The sequence below is a fragment of the Macrobrachium rosenbergii genome, chromosome 51 (genome assembly GCF_040412425.1).
Source record: "Macrobrachium rosenbergii isolate ZJJX-2024 chromosome 51, ASM4041242v1, whole genome shotgun sequence".
NCBI lineage: Eukaryota > Metazoa > Arthropoda > Malacostraca > Decapoda > Palaemonidae > Macrobrachium > Macrobrachium rosenbergii.
Window position 1 is genome coordinate 16,015,785 of NC_089791.1, and position 17,692 is coordinate 16,033,476.

A 17,692-nucleotide genomic window follows, 5' to 3' on the forward strand; every position below is an offset into this window, starting at 1 on the left:
AGATAATGGGTTTCTCGCAGAACAATGATCTTTTGCTGAGAAAACTTCAGATTTCAAAGAAGGAAGATAAGCTCAATAAGTAAATTGTGAAAGATATTCTATTTACGGAGCACAAACAATAAGGGATGTGGAGACCCAAGGCAAGACAGGGTCACATGGGTTCTGACGCTTGATCTTCAAGACCTAAATTTCATAATCAATCAATCAACTAGGTTTGAGGTTAGCTGGCGACTAAATGATGCCATCAGTTGCAGTGGTAAAATTCACACTGTAGATTCTAATTATAAGAGAGACATTTAAGAGAGGAAACAGTTAAAAAACAGCATTGATAATTTTTAGGGTACATTAGTTTCATAAAATTAATTAAAATAATTATTATGGAGAAGGTTAATTTCAGTGTCAAATATCAGTGGTAACCCAGTCCCTGGGTCACATTAGGGTTGCCCACTTTGTTGGCTACAAAATGGCAATCAAGATGCCTGCAGGTGGGCTGGGACGAAAGATAGCGTCTAGCAGTTACTGGGAAATCTGCCAATATTCGCTATGATCTCGAGGGCTAGCCTCGTTCATGCATCAAGTGGCAGAGTTTTTTCAGGTCTCCATTCAGTGCAGGTGAGGGAAGGAGGGAGTTTCGTATACTGGTGCTTGTTGCCTGGTACATGCGATTTCAAGTTTAAAGAAGAAAACAAAAGAGAATAGCGGGCGTAAATTGTCTTCGGTCGCCTGCATTGCTTGAAGCTGCAGAAGAGATGACCAGCGGTTCAAAATTAATTAACAAGCTAAAGAAATGAGCGTGGAGCATTCCATGAAAATGTAAAAGATGATGGCTAAATGTAAGAATGTAATCAGAGAAGAGTGGAAGTAATAAATGGGTCTATTGACAACCAAGTAGGAAACTATACAAGTACGTAGAACTATGTTATTTGTTAGTTTAAAAAAAATTCTCAATAGCAAGAATTAGATATGTTAGTTTTATAAATGGGAATAGATAAAAGGGAAAAAATGGGGCATGGATAGAAACGTTGGTCAACTTTGTCTTTAGAAAAGTTATGCTGTTCACATTAAGAATTTAGTAATTAAGTTGAAAGCTTTGATACTGAATGCTCTTTTCTTCGTTCATCTTATCAAAGTTTTACCTTTATGGGGCTGCCCCACACTTTATTTCCTTCACAGACAAGAATGAACTTACAGCAGTTTCTTTGATAAGTGACTCCACACTTAACTCTCCCATTGGTCCCATTTCTTCCTGCCGCAAGAGTCTTTATTGCTAAAGGCATTATTTCTGTCACTGTTCCATATAGCTAAGGAGAGAGTTTTTCCTCCTGTCAGGCAAGCGTGTAACAGCTGTTAGGCCAGACAACCTTTCCCCTTTCCGTGGAAATCAGTGACACTAGACTATAGTTCATTGGCTTTCTTCTCTGCTACTGCCAAGCTTTAGCATTATATTATTAATTTTGTTTTTCCTAACTCATATAAGATATCTTCCTTTAACAGGCAGGACTGTAGCCTACTTTCATCGTGAATAAGGCAACTTTCCTTATTTTTCTTCATTTCTGTTAGATTATACAGTATATATCCCTTTTGTCATGATGACAGAAAATGTTGAATTTTCCATTTTCTTTGGACAACGACCATAGACTTAACTTTACTTTCGATTACGACGGAATAAACGGTAACTGACAGTTATAGCAAATGAAGATTATTTGAAACAGATCGATGACGTTCTTGTATTAGAATCAAAATATGCTAAAATAATCTATTAAAATACGGACTATACCAGCGTAAGTTAATAAAGCTGCTACGACAGCAAAGCGGGAAAACAAAAAAGTAAAAAGAATGACATTGCATTTGCATTACGCATACTTTCAAATATTTTCAAGACTTGAGTTACGGACAGGATACGGCTCTACGGGTTCTTTCTCTCAGTAAAAAAAGAAAGAAACAAAACTTAGAAGAAATAATATGCGAAAGAACTATATATAATTAAACAGACACCATTGAAAAACTAAAAGTTCAATATATAGTTTATCACGATACATAGTTTCAACTTTATGAGAATTAGATTTTGTACAAGGTAAACTCGCCTTGTTTGTATATTTCCAGAGTAAAATATTTAGAGGAATATAACGCTTGCATAGAATGTAATATGAACAGGAAAAAATGAGTGTATGACCAACACGGCCAAGTTAATATTTTTACGGATATTTAGGGAGTATGCTTTTGATGTTCCAATGTGGGCTGTTATGGGTTTATTTTTAAATTTCCAGAATGATTTGATTATCTTTCACTCCATCTTTATATATATATAGATAGAGAGTATATATATATATATATATATATATATATATATATATATATATACATATACATATATACATATATGTGTGTGTTAAATGCTGTATAGTTTTATGTAAAATATAGTAATTTTTAAAATTTTCTCTTGGGTCCAGTCACAAACATTTCCATTTCATATACTCGTGTTTCTCTCTCTGGACTATTTGCAAGTTTTTCCTTAATTTAAACCACCCTCTGCATCATTCACTCTTCATTAACCTTTACACATTTCATTCCCATTTGTTTTTCTATTACTGTAATCTCCAGCAGGGGATTGAAGTGAGTGAACAACAAAATTTATAATTATTGTCGGACTGTCAGGGCTTGGCAGAAAGAGCTAATCCTCTTAGATGGCAAGACAAAACTCGCATTGGACTTTATTGATTTGAAATGGATTTTTTTGTCGATGCAACCAGAAAATTTTTAAACTGGAATAGTTTGCACAGCACTGATAATATTTACAACGGCATTCACCGTGGATTATTTTGAAAACTCTCCTAGACTGCAGTTAAAATGAAGAAGAGCCTGAAGTTCGTTGTTTCCTCGCTAGATGTCACAACCGGTTTACTATTGTGAAAGGTGAAGCTGAGAAGTAAACACAGCAATCATGGTGTTGGAAAGTACTATTATATGGTAAGATATGTGCTATTTAAATGTGATTAAGAAGGTCATAATGACAACTGGGTCCAGAAAATATGATGAGCTTTCATGTGGTTGAGTAACATTCACGCTGATTGAGGAGAAAAGTGGTCAGAACGCCGTTCAAATATGTGACGTTTCATGACGAGGCAAAATTGAACACTGGTGTACAATAGGGTTTGGGGTCAGGATTATATTATTGTTTTTTTTTACTTGTATACGTTCTTTTTGTTCATTCATTTTCATTTGGATTTATTAGGAAACACTTATAATTGTTGATTTTTCTATCGAAGCTGAAATAGGCTTAAGTTAGATGTAATGGTTCTCGAGGGGTCGTTAGGCAAGGACCTAGCCTGGCCTATTCTTTGTGTCTGGCGTACCGGCAACTTGCGCTATCTTACAAGGGTCGCTAAAATAGTTTATCACGATGCATACTTTCAACTTTATGAGAATTAGATTTTGTACTAGGTAAACTCGCCTTGCTTATATATTTCCAGAGTAAAATATTTAGGGGAATATAACGCTTGCATGGAATGTAATATGAACAGGAAAAAATGAGTGTATGACCAACACGGCCTAGTTAATATTTTTACGGATATTTAGGGAGTATGGTTTTGATGTTCCAATATGGACTGGTATGGGTTTGTTTGTAAATTTCCAGAATGGTTTGATTATCTTTCACTCCATCTTTATATAATATATATATATATATATATATAATATATATATATATATATATAAGGGTCGCTAGTTTCGTGGATCGTGATAATCAGACTAACCAGTACATGACGGGAACAGCCTGAGGCTTTAGCTAAAAGACAATGGTAGATGCAGCAGACTTTAGTATCAGCCCATTAGGCTAGCTATTTATGGAAGACCCACCACATTCTGCAACCTGGAATCTGCAGTTTAATTCAACATAAATAGTTGGACTATGGTACGTTAGGTGTGTAGGCAATGATAAATAGGCTAGCTTAGGCTGTAATTCACATATTGTAAAATTGGTGAAATATGTCTCTCTGGAGAATCCTTTTATGTGATTTTGATGAATCACACCCATATCAGATAATTTAGGGAGAAACGGGAATAAGTGTATACAATAACCTTACATAGGGTAAACGATCGGGCTTGAGAGATATGGGTGGCAGAATTTTCACTTTTCACTTAATATTTAATTGGAGAAATATAAAAAAAATTAAACCTTTAAGAAAACCTTTCAAAAGATTGAAGCTTCATTAACAAAATGAGCTATAGGAAACTGCCATACGAACTAAAATAAGCATGTGAAGTCTTCATAAAATAGGTGTTGAAGGCAATTTGGAATCCAATATGGCGTTTCCCCAAATACTGAGACAGAAACGAGTGGTGATTGGACACTTCCTTTCCAGTGCTCATTTAACGGTGTACTGACACTAATTTGTGTATATACAGTATGTAATCATTTATAGATTACACTTAGATTTTAGTTAATCAGCAAGATAAAACAATATTTTGTTGCCGTTATACTAGTGAAAATGGAATTCCTGCCTGTCATGTGGTTGAACTGAAATGCATTTTTACCTTTAATCCATGGTTTTATCCTTACTGACATCACATTGAAGCTCCACATTACTTATTTGATTGTAATTATTCTTATTTTGTTCTTAATTCACTCACAATACCACTTAAAAACATGAGAATGTTTGTTTACAGTACTTTACTAATTCGCTCACAATGCCACTTAAAATACTTGAGAATGTTTGGTTGTAAAGTACTACAACCAAACATTCTCACGAATAATTACAATCAAATAAGCAATATCGAGTTTCAATGTGATGTCAGTAAGGATAAAGGTAAAAATGCATTTTGGTTCAACCACATGACAGGCAGGAATTCCATTTTCACTAGTATAGGCAACAAAATGTTGTTTTATCTTGCTGATTACAACTAAAATCTTGAGTAGTATCTATAAACATTACATACTTTACTCCATCAAAGTAGCGAAGCTGTGGCGGGAACAATTTTCCAGCCTTATTGTATATCTGGCTGCGACATACATCTGTGAGCAGACGACGTGTTAGTGAACTGTTTACGATAGAAATGTAATATTTTTTTGTTAGGACTTGTCATTTATTTAAGTCCATATTACTATGTATACTTCTGAGACATGTAATGTGTACATATGAGTGTTACCACTCTGGAAAAAATGCAAGAAAGTTAAATATGACAATTTATCCAGAACTGGTACGAGAGTCCAGATGCCATGATGTCAAAACGGGACTGGAATAAAGGTTTTTAATCCAAAATTATTACTTAAAACCACTATATATATTTGACAAAACTTATACTGTGTATGTGATATATAAATTACACTTTATGTAATATATATTAATAAATTTAAAAAATATGCAAACGCAAAAAATGTTCACAGCAAAAGCGATAAAATTTGTCTCAGGAATCTGGTTTGCTCCAACAACAAATATTTTCAAATGAATTATAATGAACACATAATACATTTACTCAGTTTATAACCTTATTCGGGTGTTTAGCTACCTAGCTATTTAAGTATTATCTAGCGCTCTGGCGTCCCGAAAATTCGCTAGAGTTCCCTGTCCAATCCCCAAAGGCGCCAGCGTTTACCACTGATGTCAAGGGAACGGTGTCAGCATCTATGGGTACAAATATTTTGCAGATTTAACACAGGAAATGGACAGTTTGTTTACACAAGTGACTCTGCAAATATCGAGATGGTGTCACTCGTCCACTTTTAAAGTGTTTTAAGTAAAATTTTCGAGAGCGTCAGGACTGGTAAGTTAGCACCGTGCATGGCTAAGTCTTAACAAATCTCTGTTTAATCGGAAATATGACATTATTTCATAATTTAGGAGGAATCTGTTACTTTGATTGGAATGTAGAGGTCTCGGCATGATGTGTAGAGGGGGCACAAGTCTCACTGATGCATTTTCTGGAAGTGTCCAAACAGCGGAGGAATGTCACAGTGTCTCACTCCTGAACGTTTACCCTAACTTAGGATGCCAGGCATGGTTGTTGGGTAATTTTGAGGGCAGCAGTAGCAGGCTCTAACACTACCTCCGAGCAGAAGTTTAGTCTATTTCTGATGTTTAGTGTTACTTAGTGGGTGTCCAGGCGAGTAGCTTCCTCCACAGGTTAGCATGGTGCTGAGATGAGGCTAGGGAAGGTAAAGGTCTGGGTGAAAGCTTTACTTTAGGTTGCATGAGTTTCGACTTCCGCCAGTCATCGGCCGGGACAGGTTCCTCATACATAGGTAAATGGACATAACCTTTCCTACAATGGTAGGTCCTGACCTAACCAGATCTTACCTACCTAACCTAACTTAGGACGATGTTCCCTGACCTAGCTGGGAGGCAACCTCCCCCCCCGAAAAGTCTGTAACCTGTCTTGGTCGGCGACTAGCGGGAATCAGGCCGTGCAACTAAAGTAAAGTTTACCAAGGTCTGGACATGGCATTCTAGGAAAGGTTAGTTTTGTTTTCGTTTGTGGAACTTTTGTCCATCGTTCACAGCTGGCCCCAGGTTGTCATTATTTACTTGCAGGGTAGCCTAGAATTAAATGCTGTCATTTGTTTTGTAAAGTTGTAATGCTTTCCAAACCCCCACCATGTTTAATCAACTTGTTGAGATCCAGTTTTTGTGGAAGTGGGAAAGACTTTGGGAGGAGTGCATGAAGCCAAATTTTTTCTGGTTTTGGGAGTCCACAACAGATGACTTGTTTTTGTTAATGATTTGGGTATGAATTAAGCAGTTGCAGAAAATCAGTTCCTATTAGCCTTATATTTTACATTTTAAGGATTTTATTACGCATTACATTGAAAACATTTTCATAACGAATAATAAATGCACAGCTATTATTTTCCCTTTATTATTAATGTATTTATTTTGACAACTTTTTGTACAAAGAAGAAAAGTCATTAAATAATGGTGCTTCTGTAAAATAGGAAGGACTTGACTTACAGTTTCAGTTATGTTGAAGGTATTTCAAGTGAAATGGAGATTATGAAGATGCCTTAAATAGGTTTTCATTATAAGGTCTATGTTATTCTTAATTTGTCTCATAGTTTATATCAGTGATCATGATTCCTCTCCAGTTAAGGAATACCCTTGTTGTACAACTTAATGTGGCAACTGGAGGACTTCACTACAGATGTGAAGAAGAGAAATCGCTGAACATTTCAGTATTAGTGTAAGAATTTTAAAAATCAAATCATTGCATGATTCTTATCACACTGGAGTCCAAAGATTTCTGCATAGAAGAAAATATCTTAAAATCCAGGGGAAAACTATGTGAAATGTTATTGTTCTAAATATGTTTTCTGTATTAAAATTATTGGAATCTCAGATAATACAGAAGACTTATCTCTTGACTTATGATTTCAGCTAACCTGTTAGTTTCTTGTCACCAGTGGTTGAATGATAGTCCGTTTGGTATGTTCTTCATTTTGGATATGAGAGGCAAAGTAGGAAAGGCAGTAGACAGTGGATCTGCGCAGTTTTTGTATGTTCTGCAGGGGTAGGTTCCACAGCCTTGACACTCTTGTGAGGGGTGGAATTGGTTTGGCATGAAGTGGAAGAAGGCCAAGCCATGATTGCCACTGTCTTCGGGGCAATACTCTACTACCGACGCTGCAGAGTCTCTATGCTGCTAGCCCAGCAAGCACTTTGAGATCCCATAGTGAGTCACGCCATAGTGTCGATTGGCCATAGCATAACCTTAGTGGTGTAGGCCATTAAACAGGGGAAGACAATCTCCTTTTACCTCTGTCAGTTAGAAGTGTATATAGCCTACATGAGTAAGCAGTTTTTTATGCCATTGAGCTGCCAGCCAGATACATTCTAGCTTCTAGGGACAGGTTAGGTCAGGTTTCTTGGGCCAGAGTTTTGGCATTTTTTTTGTTTGTACCCATAGACACAAGGTGTCCAGAAATGTCCTTTCTCTGGCTTTGTGAAGCACTCAGGTTGATGTATGGATTGTCCACTGAGGAGGATGACTGTGCAGTCTGGACAAGAGCTCACAAGGTCAGAAGTGTGGCTCTGCCCTTATCCTTTTGGAAGAACTCCTCAGTTGGTCAGGTTATGAGAGCAGGTGTCTGGCATCATCAGACTAATTTGACCTCCTCTTACCATAGGCATATTGCTCACAAGTCCTAGGCATTTTTTCCTGAGGATCTTTGGGGCTCCTTGCCAGGTTGTGTAGTCATCATTTCGGACCAAAAACATTCCGTGGAAGCACTTGGAGGATATAAGACTGGAGGTTGAATGACCTGTGACTGGCTTTTCTTTCTTCTTTTTGCCTTTCTTTACTTCCTCTGCAAGGCAGAGTACATGCTGAAATGGGCCACAGTGCAGTTAAGCTTCACAATTGATTATAGTATCTTAGAGCTTTGGGTCAGAAGGTGCAACTCCTTCTACTCCCTTTTAAGCTGGGGGATTGTGATGGGGTTAAAGCTATCATCAGAACCCTTTGTTTTTTTATTAACTCGGATATTAGTTTCCTCTCAAACGTATGTTCCCATTTCTGTTTGGGTCTCACATGGTTCTCCAGTTTTTTTTTTCTTAAGTCTTAGAGTTCAGACACATTCAGTTTTGCTCAGCATCTTGTTAATCTCTCATCAGTATGCCAGTTTGGATAGGAGATTACAGGAGTCGGATCATGTCAAGATTATCGAACCCACTCACAGCAGGGTTCACTATTCTTTACAAGAAGATTATTGGGTTTGTTATTCTTTACATGGGAATAATCGGGTTTGCTGTTCTAGACATGAACACTTCGGTACCAGACATTTGATCCCCTAAGGGCTAGTACTAAACAAGGCGAAATACATTTGACCCCCCAGGGGCTAGTACTAAACACAGCGTAGATGAATCACTGTTTTGCTGTGTTTAGTACTAGCCCTCAAGTGGAATTGGAGTTCGGACTGGAAAGGGTTGGTCATTCTGTATGTGGGGATCATTGGATTTGCTGTTCTTGACATAGAGATGTTGGGTTCCCAGGAGTCATTGATCCCCTGTTCACTTTCATGACTGGGAACATGACATTTCAGATAGAGATGTAACTTGTGAAACTTGTCTTACCAAAGGCGTGTCTTCAGTTTGAAAGGCAGTGGTTTGTATTTTTGTAGGAATAAATATCAAATTTAAAAATTAAGTATTTTTCCAAAGGTACAAATACTAAAGCCTGTTATCCTAATCCAGCCTTAACCACCCCAGATGGTTTCTGATGCCAAAAGAAAGTGCTGGCTTACAGTAGGTTAGAAGGGAACTTCCTCCGACATATCTATCTACCATTAATTAACCACCTTTTTACCAAGCTTCCGTGACCTTTTCCAGCTTGTGCTGAGGAAAAATCTTCAGTGAAAGGACCTGGTTTGTATTCCTAGGAAATTAAAAAATTACTGTTAAGATTAGGTCATTTTAACTTTGTAGGCCTATATGAATTGGGATTACATTAGTTAACCAGTAGGAGTATTACATGGAATGTTCCATGTAATTTTCACTGCATGTCAAGATCATTGCTGTGGTTGCATAAGATATTAAGAGAAGGGATTTTTTGGAGTATAGTTTCCCCTAAGTATAACTTCTGAAAATGCAAATTAGCTAATGGTGATGAGTTAACCTTCTTTACTTAATTTGTCTGGAACATCTGAAAACCCATGCTAAATTTGATTGTACCTAGCACTAAGTAGTTTATAAAAAGGGTTGCTTTGCAGTGACCCATGATTAGGTGGGACGCAGCATTCTAGGTTAGGATGCCTGCATGTTTCCCTTAATGACTTCAGCACTTTAGGTGAGGTTAGGTTAGGGGTTGATCTAGGGAGACCAACATTCTAGGTCAGACTAGGTTAAGGATGCACTACTTTATTTCACTTAATTATTTTTAGTATACTGTACCATAGGTTAGGTTGGGGCTGCTGGTCCCCACCCCTCTAGTCCATGCTTTGAAGAGTTTGTTGAAATGTTACTTATACATATTTTATCTTGCTGCTTATCATATGATATAAGCATTTTTGATAATTTCTTTTGATGCAAAATAGTGCCCGCTTTTGATTATGTTACTTTTAAGCCATTATTGAGATACATAATTAATACTGTAATATGATCGATGACTGGCTGAACATTCCAGTTAAGTAATTAGACAATCCTCCCAAGAGTTGAAATAGCATCTGAAATTACTCTTCTTTGTTGCGACAACCTCCCCTGACCAGGGTCACACCATCTTTTGTTCTGGAGAAGTGTTTTTGGTGATGCAGTCGAAGTTTTGGACTGATTAGATCTATTGTTAGTGTGTTCAGCCACCAACAGGATTGAATGCTGGTCATACAACCCCACTATCTTTTGTAGAGGTTAATTGTTCCTCCCCAGTGGACTGAACTTTATAAAGCATAAGGACATCTGTTTCCTTAGTCTTAATTGTTGTTGTTTTCCCTCTGCTATGATACCATTGATTATGTTGTCTGCTGAGGTTCATCCTCCTCCATGTGGTTTTCTGAAGGCAGAGTCAAGATGTTACTTCTCCTCAGTGCCATGAAGTAGAGAGATGATGTGAATCACATCTCATGAGCAGTGGGCGTGTACAGTAGTTGTTTTAGGACTAGTGGTAGTGACCAGGATTGTTCAGGGAGCAACACCCAGAAGAAAATCAGTGAAATGACAAGGATTGTTGCCAGTCCAAAGCCCAATGGCCAGTTCCATGTTGATGTGTTGAGGCCCATGAGTCGGCACAACACCCCATCATCACTTCTTTGGTGCATTCCTTGGGTTACACGTTTTCTTTGTCCAACCTTATAAGGAAGAAAGATGAATCACGGTGGCTGAAGATGGTTTCTGATGCCATTCAAACTTTAGTACGGCATGTTTATAGAAGACTTGGAACCTTAGAAGTAAGGCTCTTAGTCTTTCTTGGAGCATGGTTAGGAGGAAGCAGGTTTCGAAGAATAACATTTATTTTTTACTTAGTCATTGGAGGCTTGACATATTACTTTCATTTCAAGGGCACTTCAGAATTCATCCTCCCACCTTAAAAGAATTTCAGGCAAAATGTTTACTGGGTTTGTGATGAAACAAGGTACTGTATATCTTTTTTAAAGCAAGTCTTTTCATGCAGTAATCAGATGCTCTAGTGAATTTCCTCCTTTCATCCCTGCAAGTTCGCCTCTGCTGCTTAACATTATTAACCCTTAAGGGATGGCATAATTTATTAATGTGCAGCACCCCAGACTGGGGAAACTTTGAGGTCGGCAAAATAAAAAAAAATCACATCAATGGAAAGAGAATGACACGTACATTCACACTGTATAAATAAAAAAATTCTAACAAATTTTCCCACGAGAAGTTGAAGATGACTATTTACAATCCCTTGTGGGGCCTCATTTACAAGACAGTCATAAATTTTACCAACTTATATATGTTTTTTCTAATGAATAAATTTATTGTATTTTGTAAAATTATTATTACTGCTCACACGATATCAAAACAGATAAGAAATAAAAACAGTAACAAATTTTTGGCATATTTGTTGTAAAATATTCACGTAAATTTACAAGAAGGAAGATTCAGTAACTTTTTTTTACTTATACATGCTTTTTCTAATATTTCTTTGCAGTTTTCTTTGTAATATTACATTTACAACCGACATACTATCGTAAAAGACAAAAACAAAAAACAACAGCAACCCCTTCATATATTTACAAGCAAATTTACAAAAAGACTCGTGTGAGAGAGAGAGATGCAGTACTTTCCCCGTTGAAGTCACAAGCATTACTGATACTGGCCTAACTCTCACGTCTGTATAAAAGTTGCCATTAATGAATTTATAGCATATAGAAGTATTGGCACCTTTGTTTCGAATCATTATTACCATAACAGTGGTGCGTAATTTTGCTTCACACTGAAGCTCAATCCGTCCATCTCCCCAAACCGGTTTTACTTCACACTGAAGCTCAATCCATCCCTTAAGGGTTAGGGCTTGAATGTGGATAGTACTGGTAAGCTGGGGAGTGCTTGTGCAGTGAGAATTTTTGTGGATCTTGATCAGGAATAGTCCAGTGAGACTGGGGTGTTGGCAGCCACAGAAATAAGGCAGTATAATTAATTTATATGAATTAGTATACACTTTTCTATGTAGAAACCATGTTTATTGTAAAATTAATAGCTACAGATTGTCACAATTTTGTGTATAGCATTTAGGTCAAATGTCAATATTTTTTTTCCAGTGTTGACAATAGTGAGTATATGAGAAATGGAGATTATGTACCCACTAGACTTCAAGCTCAGCAAGATGCTGTCAACACTATATGCAGGGTGAAACTACGCTCAAATCCTGAAAATAATGTTGGTCTTCTTACATTGGCTAAGTAAGTACTGTTATCTTCAAGTTTTTAGTACTGATGATAATGCACATGAAAATTTAAAGTTTTTATATAAACTACTTACCAAGTAATTACATAGCTGTTAGTTTCTATTAGTTTTTCTATTAACAGGCAGCTAGAATTTTGACATTTACGGTAGCTCTGCTACTTTTGTTTTAGCTAGCGGTATTGCCACTTTCAGGGTAAGAGAGAGTCAACAGCAGAGCAGTCTCAATATGTTTCTGCCAGCTGATGGCTGTGGTTACAGTGATTGGCAGCAATAGGTTTTAGATTTCTCTTCTTTTTTTGATGTTGGAATCATTGGTGATACTCTTTTTCTGTAGCCTTTAGCACAATTAGATGTGTCATGTTTCACTGGAGACCAGTATTACCGATTTTGATGATTTTGAGATTTTCTTTGGCTTGTGACTTGTCAACTAATGTGTTGATTCTGGCTCTCAAAGTTTTAGGTGTGCAGTAAGGCTGCAGCCTCAGAGACTGACTAAAGCCTGCTATAACCCTCATACTCTTTGTACACATGGAGTCAGATATGTTCCCCTGATTTGACTTGTGGATTGTGTTTCAAGGGATCTAAAATGTGGAAGACTTGGGTAGTCATTTGACCAATTAGACAGGGACCAAAGAGAAACAGCAACTAGAACTATTGCAAGAAGACTTTAGCTAGTCAGGTGTTTGCAAAATCTTTTTCTGATAATTCTGATTCTTTGTCTATTGTTCCACTGATCCCCGTCTCAATCTGTACCAATCCTCCAGCACCCTGGCTCCCTTACTCCTGATCCTGGCCTCATTACCAGCCTTGAGTGTAAGTGTATGGAAAGTTTGGTTTATTAAGCACTCGATTGGGAAAAGATGTCTCTGTTGGACAAGTAAATGGATCATGTTTTCAGGTGGCTGTCTGTCCTGGCAATTCCCAGGCCAGGAGTGAAACTCCCGGTAAGCCTGGGAGGCAGGCTGGCAGCCCAAAGGAGGTCAATTTTCAGCAGTCAGCCCCCTCAATAACCTGTTGCTGATTCCCAAGCTCTAAGAGGTGCCACGTGTCTCTGGAAGTGGATTGTCTTCTCAGCTGGTAACTCCAGTCCTGCAGTTTCAAGGTGAATCTGCGCCTCTAATAGGTTCGGCCTCCTCAAGTTCCTGCTAAGAATGAAACTTCTGTCTACCTTCCTGTAGCTTTTAGGACAGTCTGGGACATTTCTCCAGGATCATCCAGGTTGGTGGGACAAGTTCCAGCCTTCTAAAGCGTGTTACTATAAGTAAGGCTCTTCTGCATCAGGACCATCTTCTTCTGATGCCCATCTTTAGTTTTCAGGGAGGCCCTAGGCACATAGTGATGTCGGGCACCTACCAGCACCAGCGCCAGCTCTGTTCTTGTAGCTCCTGAACAATCAGCTTTACCTGAATCTTCTTTGGCTGAGAAGCAGCCTTTCAGCATCAATGCTCCCAGTGGTGCAGAACTGCTCTCCAGTTGGTCATTACTGCTCCTTGTTGTGGCTCTTTCCGAGTACCCTTTGTCTTGCCAGAAGTGCCCTTGGCAGTGCCCCTGTGGCTCCTGGCGGCCGCTGGCTGCGCACGTGCCCGTTGGCTCCCTGGCGCTCGCCAGCTCCCAAGCTCCATTGGCACCGGTGCATTGCAGCAAGATATTCTGTTGGTGCCCAAGTCTATTCCACTTCAAGTGCCAATTTGTCTGTTCTTCAGCACCATAGCCAATACTTCCTCATGCTGCCTGTATGCTCCGGCAGTTGCAGTTTAGCTCCAGTTCGTCTTTTCTTGTCTTACTGCAATGCAACAGGCTCCCCTCTGTAATGGATCCTTCTTTTCAGTTGATCAATAAATTGGATGTATCCTGGGAAAAACTAATTAGAAAGTGCCATCGGCTCCCCAGCCCCTGTGGAACTGTCGCCAATTTCTTCTTCTGAGGAGGAAGAAGTGGATCCTGTTACCTCTCCGGCGTGTGCCTCTTTACTCAGATTTCTGCTGGTGACTTTTCTAGACTTCTCTCATGCAGCTCCAGCTTCTCCGGCTTCAACGTACTTAATGGATAATCAGACAACTTCTTCAAAGCTACCTAAAATTGTGCTGTCCTCCTCAGCTAAGAAAGCTCTCAGTGAAGTGGAAAACTGGTTCTTGAGCAAGAGGGAGCAGGGAAGAGCCTCTTTTAATTGTCTTCCGTCTAGATTGTCACAGATAAGATACCTTTCTTATGTGACCAGAGAGGCCCCATCCATGGGAGCTTCTGCCTCCTCCCAGGGAGACTCCTCCGGGTTAATTGACTCCTCCAGACGGTCGACATTCAATTCAGCCAAGATTTTGTTCTCGTCCTTGGAATTGGACCACCTTATCAAACACTTAAAGTTTAAGGTCTTTGAAGTTCTCATCTTTCTCGACTGGACAGTAGGAGCTCTTGCCCACAAATTAAAGGATTGCCCTAATATTCTGGAAGACTTTTCCTCGGATTTTTTGGGAGTCATCTCTTGCCTAGATAAAGGAATTAGAGATGGTTCGTTTGAATTATCCTCTCTATTTGCGATGGGAATTCTCAAGAAAAGGGAGTTTTCGTGTTCCTACACCACGAAGGGAGTTACACCTTCCCAGAAGTCCGCGCTCCTCTTCTCTCCTCTTGATAAGAAGCATCTTTTCCTTCAGGTGACTGTGCTGCAGATTGCTTCTGATCTGCAGAAAGTCTACTCAAGACCTTCTAGCACAGTCAGTGAGATGACCTAGAGAGTCTCGGGCCTTCACCTCTAGGACAGTTTCTCCAGTTCAACCCCAGCCCTTTCGGGGTAGAGGCAGACAAAGAGGCTTCCCTAGATCTCGCGGAAACACCTGTTTCACCCCCAGATCAATCAAGAAGTCCTCTAATAAACCACCTGCACGTAAGTGAGGATCTAGTCATCCGCGCACCTGTGGGAGCAAGACTCTTCCACTTTTGGGAGCATTGGGAAGCGAGAGGAGCGGATAGTTGGATTGTTCAAGTCCTGAGAGAAGGTTATTCGATCCCATTTCTGAAGAAACCTCCCTTAACCAATCAAGCCTGTATTATTGATGACCTGCTCTTCAAACTCTGAGAGGTTTTCACCCCTCTCCCAAGAAGCTACAGCTCCTTGAAAAAGAAGCAGTCAAACTAGTCGAGGACACCTCTCCAGGGTTTTGCAATCGACTGTTTATAGTCCCCAAAGCCTCGGGGGGATGGAGGCCAGTTCTGGATGTAAATGCCTGAACTTGTACGTCCAGAAAGCAAAATTCAAAATGGAGACGTCCCAGTCCATCTTTGCATCCATTCGTCTGGAGGATTGGATGATCTCGATAGACATGAAAGATGCCTACTTCCATGTCCCAATTCATCAGGACTCTGGGAGGTTTTTAAGGTTCGTGCTCCAGCTCAAAGTGTACCAGTTCAGAGCCCTTTTCTTTGGCCTGTCGATGGCCCCACAGGTATTCACGTGTGTACTAACCCCAATAGCAAAATGGTTACACTTGGGGTTCAACATTTCTCTGTATCTCGATGATTGGCTTATTTGCTCACAGTCGAAGGGAAAATGTGCAGAGGACCTTCACAAGACCCTTCTTCTCACCCAGGTTTTGGGACTCTTGATAAACTTCCCAAAGTCTCAACTGACTCCGTCTCAGGAGATAGCTTATTTGGGGATGAGGATAAACTCATGGGTTTTCAGGTTTTTCCCTCCCCCAAAGGATAGACTCGTGCCTTCAGAAGGTAGACAGATTTCTCGCCCTTCAGTCCTGTTCTGGGAACAGCTGGATGAGCCTGTTGGGGACTCTCGTCCATGGAACAGTTCATGTCCCTGGGAAGGCTACACATGAAAAACTTAGTTCTTTCTTAAAATCAGCTGGAACAGAAAGAAATACCCAGATTCTTTCGTTTTTCTGAAAACAAGGGAAATAAAAGAGGATATTGCTTGGTGGAATTCAAGAGACAAGCTCTCTCAAGGGAAATCGCTCCTCCCTCTGAACCCAGACCTAGTCTTTTATTCAGATGCATCAGATCAAGGTTGGGAAGCAACCTCGGAGGAATCCAGGCCTCGGAACTAGAGTAGTCAATAAATCTTTGGGAAAATCAGCGCTGTAAAGGAAGCCCTCAGTTGTTCTGTCTTAGTGCGCTACAGAGTAGTGGCTATGTTTAGCGACAGCGTAATTGCCATGTCATATCTGAAGAACTCGGAGGGGAACAGGCTCAACAGAGCTCAATACTATACTATAGCACATAGTCCTGAGAGGGTGCGAAGAACGAAAGTGTCTTTTCTTCCCCAATTTATATCGGGAGTCTCAAAGTACGGGCAGATTCGCTAGGTCGCTCCCGTTCAGGTATTGGGGGGAGAGTGGACTTTGACTCTGGAAGTAATAGGTCAGGTTCTCCAGAAGTGGCCAGCAACTGTCGACTTATTCGCGACATGATTAAACCATCGTCTTGCGTATTAATTCTCTCTAATGGTGTCCCCATTTCAATAGTCACCAAGGTGACGTTACAAGTTGGAATCACATGCAAGTGTACACCTTTCCTCCATCCGGTCTTATTAATCAGGTAATAGGGAAATTGCGGGAGAGTGTCAAGATGACCTTGACTCTAATAGCTCCCTGCTCACCATGACACGCTTGGTTTCCGGAACTCCTAGAGGTGGTATTCGCTTAGTGCAGAGGGTTATTCTCTTAGTCCATGTTAGCGGCGAAGTCTATTATCTAGGGGCGTTTATTTAGCTGATGCGGTATTCGCATAGTGAGGAGATTCTTAGGTTAACCAGATAGAGGAATTCCTTTTAGTCTTTAGAATTCTTAGGCAACAGTGATAATATAATCACATGAACTTAGGTTTCCGTACGAGAGTCCAAGGGGGTACTCTAGTAGGCTAGGCTATTTCGTCGGCACCGAGATACTTCTTCGCTCATCGATCGTCGGACCTTATCTGGAGGATCAGCGGCTCGGCACACTGCTTTATTTCCCTCCATACATGAGAGGCTATGAATAGCCACATGGGAGGTCACCGTACTCCTCCATACATGAGAGGTTCTGAAGAACCACATGGGAGGTCAACGGACTGAGACGGTACGGACCTGACGGGCAATCAAAGTACTCTCCATCATGTCTCATCACCAAAAGCAACGATTGATAAGGTGAGCGTTTAACTAGATAGGTATCCTACTCGAGAGTACTGACCTAACTCGATCAAAGTACTTTCCAACATGTCTCTTCACTGAAACCATTGATTGGCATGGTGAGTGTTTGGCTAAATGGATATCTTATGCAGAGCAGATTGGTGAGCTACCATCTCAGCGGTTGTCAAAGGGGCGTGCAGTAGAATTGATCCCTCCTCTAAATGTTGTTAATCGG

General features: G+C 39.8%; 1 protein-coding gene across 1 annotated transcript in view; it reads left to right on the forward strand.

Moving 5' to 3' along the window:
• Positions 1 to 2,452: 2,452 nt before the first annotated feature.
• The window catches only part of Rpn10 (regulatory particle non-ATPase 10), a 41,524-nt gene continuing 26,284 nt past the window's right edge, over positions 2,453 to 17,692 (forward strand). Inside the window, exons 1-2 of the mRNA XM_067094842.1 lie at positions 2,453 to 2,967; positions 12,200 to 12,340. Coding sequence (XP_066950943.1) covers positions 2,942 to 2,967; positions 12,200 to 12,340 — 167 coding nt within the window. The 5' untranslated portion in view covers positions 2,453 to 2,941. The remainder of the gene's footprint in view (positions 2,968 to 12,199; positions 12,341 to 17,692) is intronic.